At 53.1% G+C, this 7,500-nt stretch overlaps 1 protein-coding gene across 1 annotated transcript in view; it reads left to right on the forward strand.

The window, feature by feature from the left end:
- The window catches only part of LOC122262630 (uncharacterized), a 110,736-nt gene that overhangs the window by 81,687 nt on the left and 21,549 nt on the right, over positions 1-7,500 (forward strand). The window contains exon 4 of the mRNA XM_086533887.1: positions 86-183. Within this exon, the coding sequence (XP_086390013.1) occupies positions 86-183 (98 nt within the window). The remainder of the gene's footprint in view (positions 1-85; positions 184-7,500) is intronic.

The raw sequence follows: 7,500 nt of genomic DNA on the forward strand, positions 1-7,500 counted from the left end.
GTAGAGGTTTTAGTTCTGATATTTCTTTTCCATATCATTGTAACACCTTTTCCCCTATTGCTGATGTTGCTCTTTCCCCTTGCAGGTGAGGACCCAGGTTCTGCTGCCGCGCCCCGGCCATCGGGCGAATCTCCCTGCGGGAGAAAGAGCGCAGCCAGCAAATTTGGTAGGCCTGGCTCGCAGGTAGGCCTAGTGACCTTGTACGAAGCCAGTGCATGAGACTTGTTCCAGCGGAGTTTTAGTGATCAGGTTTATCAAACGCGATGGAGAGAAATCTGCTTATTTGTTGATGGCTGGCGAGTATTCTCGGGTAGTTTGCTTTGGTTGCCATGGAGTTGGCCTTGATTGTTCAGTGGCGGGAGTTTTGCTATTCATCGACTGAATTCTAAGGAAGAGATACTGAATAGCAAGTCGCGGTTTCGTTACTGATTTGGAAGTACGAGCGATTTTGTTGTCGTTGTTGGTTCTCACTGCTCAGCTGAAAGTGACGCCCCAATGACTTGGTGTCAAACAAACAACGGGAATGTGGTGCTGATGTGACTGAAGTCGTGTTACTATGTAAATTTGTTTGGGAGTAGGGTTGTCTCTTCTCTCGTTCTAAATTAGTCTCCAACAGATTAAAGTATTATACTTTTTGCTCAATTTTGCAATAGCTCCTGATTCAATTCTCATTTCAGGACTTCGTTTTAGTCACACTAGTATTGGTAAATTGTAATAGCCCAAATCAACAGTAAGGGCTGTGTGCTGGATGCAAAACATATTACAAGGGCATGCTCTTGTTTAATTTTGTCATCAAACCTGTTTCACGAAGGGGGGGGGGGTTGTGTGTGCTGACGTAGCCAAACCAGATTTAGGTGAAGCGAGTATATATATCGTGTTAACCAGTTTAAGGGGAGCAGGTCCACCATGTTAGCAGAACTGTGTTTAGACGAAGTGAGTCTTGGTCATGACAACAAACCTGTTTTAAGGGGAGTTAGTCAAGTTGATGTTCATATGTAGCCTTACAGATGCTTACGTAACTTATTGTTTTTTACCAAATTTATCGGCTGTTAATTGTTGTGCTTACTGTCATACGAAGATGAATGTTAATAAACCGTGACGTAGTAAATCCTTTTTCTTCATTATGCGTATTCGTAACAGTGCCTCGTTATAGCTGGCCGGCGCCCGAGAGGTGGTGCGTACAGCTGAATGTGCAGATGTGGTTACTGCAGGGAGGTGGCTATGTGGCAGAAGTCGCAGATGTGAATGCCAGAGATATGTTAGAACGGGAATGTGGAGGCTTAGGTCACGTCATAAGCGATACGAAAAAACGGGATCCATGTCAAGTTTTTTGGAAATGGTTGGCGTTCAGATATGGCGACGTGGAGTGAGGGAGTGAGCCCACGCGGCGTGTAGCACTGCTAGGAAGACAGCCGGGACTGGGTTTATTGAACCCCGCCTCGTATCCGTTGTTTTTTTTCACTATACCTGGTAGTTAGAAGAGGGCAGTGTTTGGCAAAGCATAAAAGTAAAGAAAATAAGATAGAGAAAAGTTTGTTGATACAGAGCGCGTGCAGCAAGGCCTGCTACAAAGAGACCGCGCCAACCCAGCAACAATGGCGCCGCTGGTCTTCCTCGCTTAGCTACCGGAGCACTTCCGTGTTGTGTTGCGGTTGTGTCCACTCAACCCTGCATCCACTCTAGAGCCTGTGGCGGCCTGTACTCGCCAGCATCCTCTCAGGCGCAAAGGCAGGGCCCGCGGTGGCTTGCCCACCCCAATATTTATAGGCGGTTATATAAACTTTGAGTGTGCAGCCATATGCTGCAGTGCGGGATCTGCGCCAGACGTACGACTCACGACTCTCTTACCCGACTCAAGGTCAAAGTAGATGTAACTGTGCAACAGAGTCGCGGATCAACAAGGTACTGTTAGCACAGCGTTTGTGACGGCCGTGTCGAGTCGTGCAGATCCACCGGAGATAGTGCTTTGGGGGAGGCGGCGCCGTGAGTCTGTGTGGCCGGGGTTTTGGCGAAGCGATGTCCGAGCGAACGGGCCCGCAAATTGCCGCATTTCACGTCTGCTCTTATAATTATGTGCAGTCCTTGTCAGGAGGAAGCACACGAGAGAGTGGATGGCAGGGCTAATTACAGAGGGCGAGTGTGGCGCAGAGAGGCACAGGGGGCGAGGGCGGCCGTCGCAGTCGGGCTCACCTGCGCTGATTGATGTGGTCGTTGCCTCGACCGCGCTGCGGCAAACGCTCCCCGCACAAAGGCACACGCGGCGTCATTAATGGGTTTGCGACGGAGATCATGGCAGCGATAAGCGCTGGTTGTAGGGAAGCGGCCGAGCTTATGGTTGCGTAAAAGAGAATGCCAGGGACGAGACCCCTACGCCCTCGCACGCATCTGCGTTGATTTCTGTTTGTGAGTGTACCTCCAGCGCAAAGGTACGGTGCAGGGAGAGGGGGTAGGGGGTGGGGGGCGTTCAATTTGACGGTGCGTATGCGTGTGCTGAAAGTCTTGCTGGGCTGCTCGCGAGAGACCCACGACTGGCGCAGGGAACGAAGAAGGAACAACAGAAGACGGGCGGCGAAGCCTTTAGTAGGGGGCAATGGCAGGCGTGCAAATGGGCAGACGGGTCGCAATAAAGAAAGAAGACGAGTAAGAGTTTCAGGGAACGGCAGAAGTCTTGCGATCCACTGCATGATTAAGGCGAATTGTGAAACTGAAAATTACATCTCCCTCTCCTCTTCTCTCCTTTACTCGCTTCACTTCTCTCATCTTCTCCCCTACTCTCTTCTCGTCCCCCTATCTACTCCCCTCCCCTCTCCTCCTCCTCATTCTCATTCTCCTTCTTCTCCTTCTCATTCTCATTCTCATTCTCATTCTCATTCTCCTTCTTCTCCTTCTTCTCCTTCTCCTTCTCCTTCTCCTTCTCCTTCTTCTCCTTCTCCTTCTCCTTCTCCTTCTCCTTCTCCTTCTCCTTCTTCTCCTTCTCCTTCTCCTTCTCCTTCTCCTTCTCCTTCTCCTTCTCCTTCTTCTCCTTCTCCTTCTCCTTCTCCTTCTCCTTCTCCTTCTCCTTCTCCTTCTCCTTCTCCTTCTCTTCCTTCTCCTTCTCCTTCTCCTTCTCCTTCTCTTCCTTCTTCTCCTTCTCCTTCTCCTTCTCCTTCGCCTTCTCTTTCTCCTCCTCTTTCTCTTTCTCCTTCTCCCTTTCCTTCTCCTTCTCTTTCTCCTCCTTATCCTTCTCTTTCTCCTCCTCCTGCTTCTCCTTCTCCTTCTCTTTCTTCTCCTTCTCCTTCTCTTTCTTCTCTTTCTTCTCCTCTTTCTCCTTCTCCTCCTCCTTCTCCTTCTCCTCCTTCTCCTTCTCCTTCTCCTTCTCCTTCTCCTTCTCCTTCTCCTTCTCCTTCTCCTTCTCCTTCTCCTTCTCCTTCTCCTTCTCCTTCTCCTTCTCCTTCTCCTTCTCCTCCTTCTCCTTCTCCTCCTTCTCCTTCTCCTCCTTCTCCTTCTCCTTCTCCTTCTTCTTCTTCTTCTTCTTCTTCTTCTTCTTCTCCTCCTTCTCTTTCTCTTTCTCTTTCTCTTTCTCCTCCCTCCCTCCTTCCTCCTCCTTCTCCTTTTCCTTTTCCTTTTCCTTTTCCTTCTTCTTTTCCTTCTTCCTCTCATTCTCCTTCTTCTCCTTCTCCTCCTTCTCCTCCTTCTCCTCATCCTCCTCCTCTCTCTTCTCTTCTCTTCTCTTCTCTTCTCTTCTCTTCCCTTCCTCTCCCCCCCTCTCCCTCCGCTCCCCTGTCACTTCTCCTCCCCGCTTTTTCCTCTATCATTATCTCTCATCTCATCCCGTCTCCTCAATTCCTCCCCTCTCCTGTCCCTCTCTCCCCTCCCTTCATTCCCCTTCTTCCCCAACCTCTCTCTCTCTCTCTCTCTCTCTCTCTCTCTCTCTCTCTCTCTCTCTTCTCTCTCATTCTCTCTCTCTCTTCCCTCCCTCTCTCTCTCTCTCCCTCTTCTCTTCTCTCCTCTCTCTCCTCCCTCTCCCCACTCTCTCTCTCTTCCCCCTCCCCTCCCTTCTTCCTCCTCTCTCCCCTCCCCCTCCTCCCCTCTCTCTCCCTTTTCCTCCCTCTCTCCCCTTACCTTCTTCCTCCATCCTCTTTCCTCCTTCCCGCCTTCCCTCCTTTCCTCCTTCCCTCCTTCCCCCCTTCCCTCCTTCCCCCCTTCCCCCTTCCCTCCTTCCCCCCTTCCCTCCTTCCCCCCTTCCCCCCTTCCCCCTTCCCCCCTTCCCTCCTTCCCTCCTTCCCCCCTTCCCCCTTCCCTCCTTCCCCCCTTCCCTCCTTCCCCCCTTCCCTCCTTCCCCCTTCCCTCCTTCCCCCCTTCCCCCTTCCCTCCTTCCCCCCTTCCCTCCTTCCCCCCTTCCCCCCTTCCCTCCTTCCCCCCTTCCCTCCTTCCCCCCTTCCCTCCTTCCCTCCTCCCCCCTTCCCTCCTTCCCCCCCTTCCCCCCTTCCCCCCTTCCCCCCTTCCCCCTTCCCTCCTTCCCCCCTTCCCCCCTTCCCTCCTTCCCCCCTTCCCTCCTTCCCCCCTTCCCTCCTTCCCTCCTTCCCCCCTTTCCTCCTTCCCCCCTTTCCTCCTTCCCTCCTTCCCCCCTTCCCTCCTTCCCTCCTTCCCTCCTTCCCCCCTTCCCTCCTTCCCCCCTTCCCCCCTTCCCTCCTTCCCCCCTTCCTTCCTTCCCTCCTTCCCCCCTTCCCTCCTTCCCCCCTTCCCTCCTTCCCCCTTCCCCCCTTCCTCCTTCCCCCCTCCCTCCTTCCCCCCTTCCTTCCTTCCCTCCTTCCCCCCTTTCCTCCTTCCCCCCTTCCTTCCTTCCCCCCTTCCCTCCTTCCCCCCTTCCTTCCTTCCCTCCTTCCCCCCTTTCCTCCTTCCCCCCTTTCCTCCTTCCCTCCTTCCCCCCTTCCCCCCTTCCCCCCTTCCCCCCTTCCCTCCTTCCCCCCCTTCCCCCCCTTCCCCCCTTCCTCCTTCCCCCCTTCCCTCCTTCCCCCCTTCCCTCCTTCCCCCCTTCCCAACTGCCGCCTTTTATGTCGTCCCCAATCTGTGGTCTGGGCGAATGCTAATGCCGTCGCGGTCGTGCTCCTCTGTCGAGCAAAACGCGTTTCGACATGTTGGCCGCCAGAGAGAACCCAGGCGGGAGCGTTCCTTTTTTACAGTGCTTGCTTGCTTGCTTGCTTTACAGCCTTTTGCTCCGCCTCATCCTGGCCTCGCCCGGCTCCTCCTCCAAGAGAAAGCCGTAGAGTGACTGATACAAACATACTTTTCGTAAATATTTGTGTTGGCCTTCCTCCAAGAGGCAGTATTCCTTAATGATATAAGCGGTGGGGATGGTATGAAGGGGGCGGGGGGGCAAGAGGAGGAGGAGAAGAGATATAGAAAGAAATGAGGGAGATAGAAAGAGAGAGAGAGCGGCGTTAGAGAGACAGAGACAGCGATCTTTTAAACCAAGGGCCTCTGAGAGTTGGAATCTCTTAGGGCCGCGTGGGAGGCGGAGGGAAAGAGGCGGGGGGGGGGGGGGGGGGGGGGGGGGGGGGGGGGGGGGGGGGGGGGGGGGGGGGGGGGGGGGGGGCACTGGAAGCAGACCGGTGCCATCCCGCGACGAGTGACCGGGAAAAATGTCGCCGCGATCCAATAGCCATAGCGCTGACCATTAAGCTTTATAGAGCGTGCTGCGAGTGACCAGCTGAGCTCAAGCGTCGCGGGGATAGTCTCATGATACGACTCCCACATAACTTGACAAATAATGACGTCGATAAGTGTATTGGTGCCTTCCTCTGGGTTTGCTCCACTCGATTATATCTGAATGGGATGTGTAGGCCAGGAGGAGGGAGTGGGGAAGGATAGGGAAGGATAGGGAGGCGGTGCCAGATCTCCCTTCCCGGCTCTTGCCTCTTGAGACGGTCTGGCCTTTGCCCTCTTGGGTTGCGTGCTTCTCTCTCTCCCTCTCTCTCTCTTTCTCTCTCTCTCTTACCTCATCCTTTTGAGATGTACGTAATCACTTGTCTCAATAAACTCGTCAAAGTCAAAAGTCTCTCTCTCTCTCTCTCTCTCTCTCTCTCTCTCTCTCTCTCTCTCGTCACGGCTCTCCGTCATTCCTCACTCTCTTCACTCTCATCACGTCTCTCTCTTCTGGGGTCTCTCTACCCTTTCCCTCTATCTCTCTCTCTCTTATCCCTCCTTCTCATCTTCTCTCTCCTCTATTTTCCCTCTCTCTCTCTCTCTCATCACATCTCTCTCCATCCCTCTCGTCACACACACTCTCTCCTATCGTTCTCTCTCATCTCCCTCACAACTCCGCCCTGGGCTCTCTCTCTCTCTCTTCTCTTCCTTTCTCATTCCTCTCTCCTTCTTTTTCCCGAGCCCCCTCTTTCGTCTCATCTCTCGTCTATCTTTCTCTTTCTCTCTCCTCTTTCTTTCTCTTCTCTCTCTTTCCTCTTTCTCTCTTCTTCACTTTTTCTCGCCTCTCTCTTCTCTTTCTCTCGTTTCCTCATCTTCCTCATCTCCTTCTCCATCCCGGGCTCTTACAATCATCTTTCTCCTCTTTCTCAGTTCGTCTTTCCCTCTTCTTTCTCGTCTTTCCTCTCTCTTTCTATCTCTTACTCCACCTCTCTCACTCTCCCATCTCTCTCTCATCTCTCTCTCATCTCTCTCCTCTCCTTCGACTCTCTCTTCTTCTCTCAACTCTCTCTCTCTCTATCTCTCTCTCCTGCCTCTCATCCTCTCTCTCTCTCTCTACTCGCTCTCGATCTCTCTTCTCTCTCTCTCGTCTCTCTCTCTCTCCTCTCTTTTCTCTCTCTTCTTCTTTTTCTCTCTTCTTTTCTCTCTCTCATCGTCACCTCTCTCTTTCTCCTTCTTGCCTCTCTCTCTCACTCTCTCTCTCCTCTCCTTTCTCTCTACTCTCTCTCTCTCTTTCTTTCTCTCATTTCTCTCCTCTCTCTCTCCTCTCATCTCTCTCCTCTATCCTCTCTCTCTCTCTTTCGCTAGTCTCTCTCTCGCTCTCTTTCTCTCTCCCACCAACTCGTCTCTCTTCTCTCTCTTCATACTCTCTCTCTCTCTTCTCTCTTTCGCTCTCACCAATCTCTCTCTCTCTCGCTCTCTCGTAACTCTCTTCTTTCGTCTCTCTCAACGTCTCCACTTTCACTCTCAACTCTCTCTCTCTCTTCTCAGCGGTTCTCTCTCTCTCTCTCTCTCTCTCTCTCTCTCTCTCTCTCTCTCTCTCTCTCTCTCTCTCTCTCTCTCTCTCTCTCTCTCTCTCTCTCTCTCTCTCTCCTTCCCTCCCTTTCCCTCCCTCCCTCCCTCCCTCCTTCCCACCAGGAGCAGGGACAGAGAGAGGGTCAGGGTCAGAGAGAGAGGGAAAGGGGCAGAGGCAAAGGCAAAGGCAGGGACAGGGTTCCTCTTCCCCTTTCTCCTCCCCCTCCTTCTTCCCTTCTTCCTTCCCTTCCCCCTCCCTTTCCCCCTCCCCCTCCCTTTCCCCCTCCCCCCCTCCCCCTCCCC

The sequence above is a fragment of the Penaeus japonicus genome, unplaced genomic scaffold (assembly GCF_977035675.1).
Source record: "Penaeus japonicus unplaced genomic scaffold, GWHDUDI00000001_assembly GWHDUDI00000040, whole genome shotgun sequence".
NCBI classification, from domain to species: domain Eukaryota; kingdom Metazoa; phylum Arthropoda; class Malacostraca; order Decapoda; family Penaeidae; genus Penaeus; species Penaeus japonicus.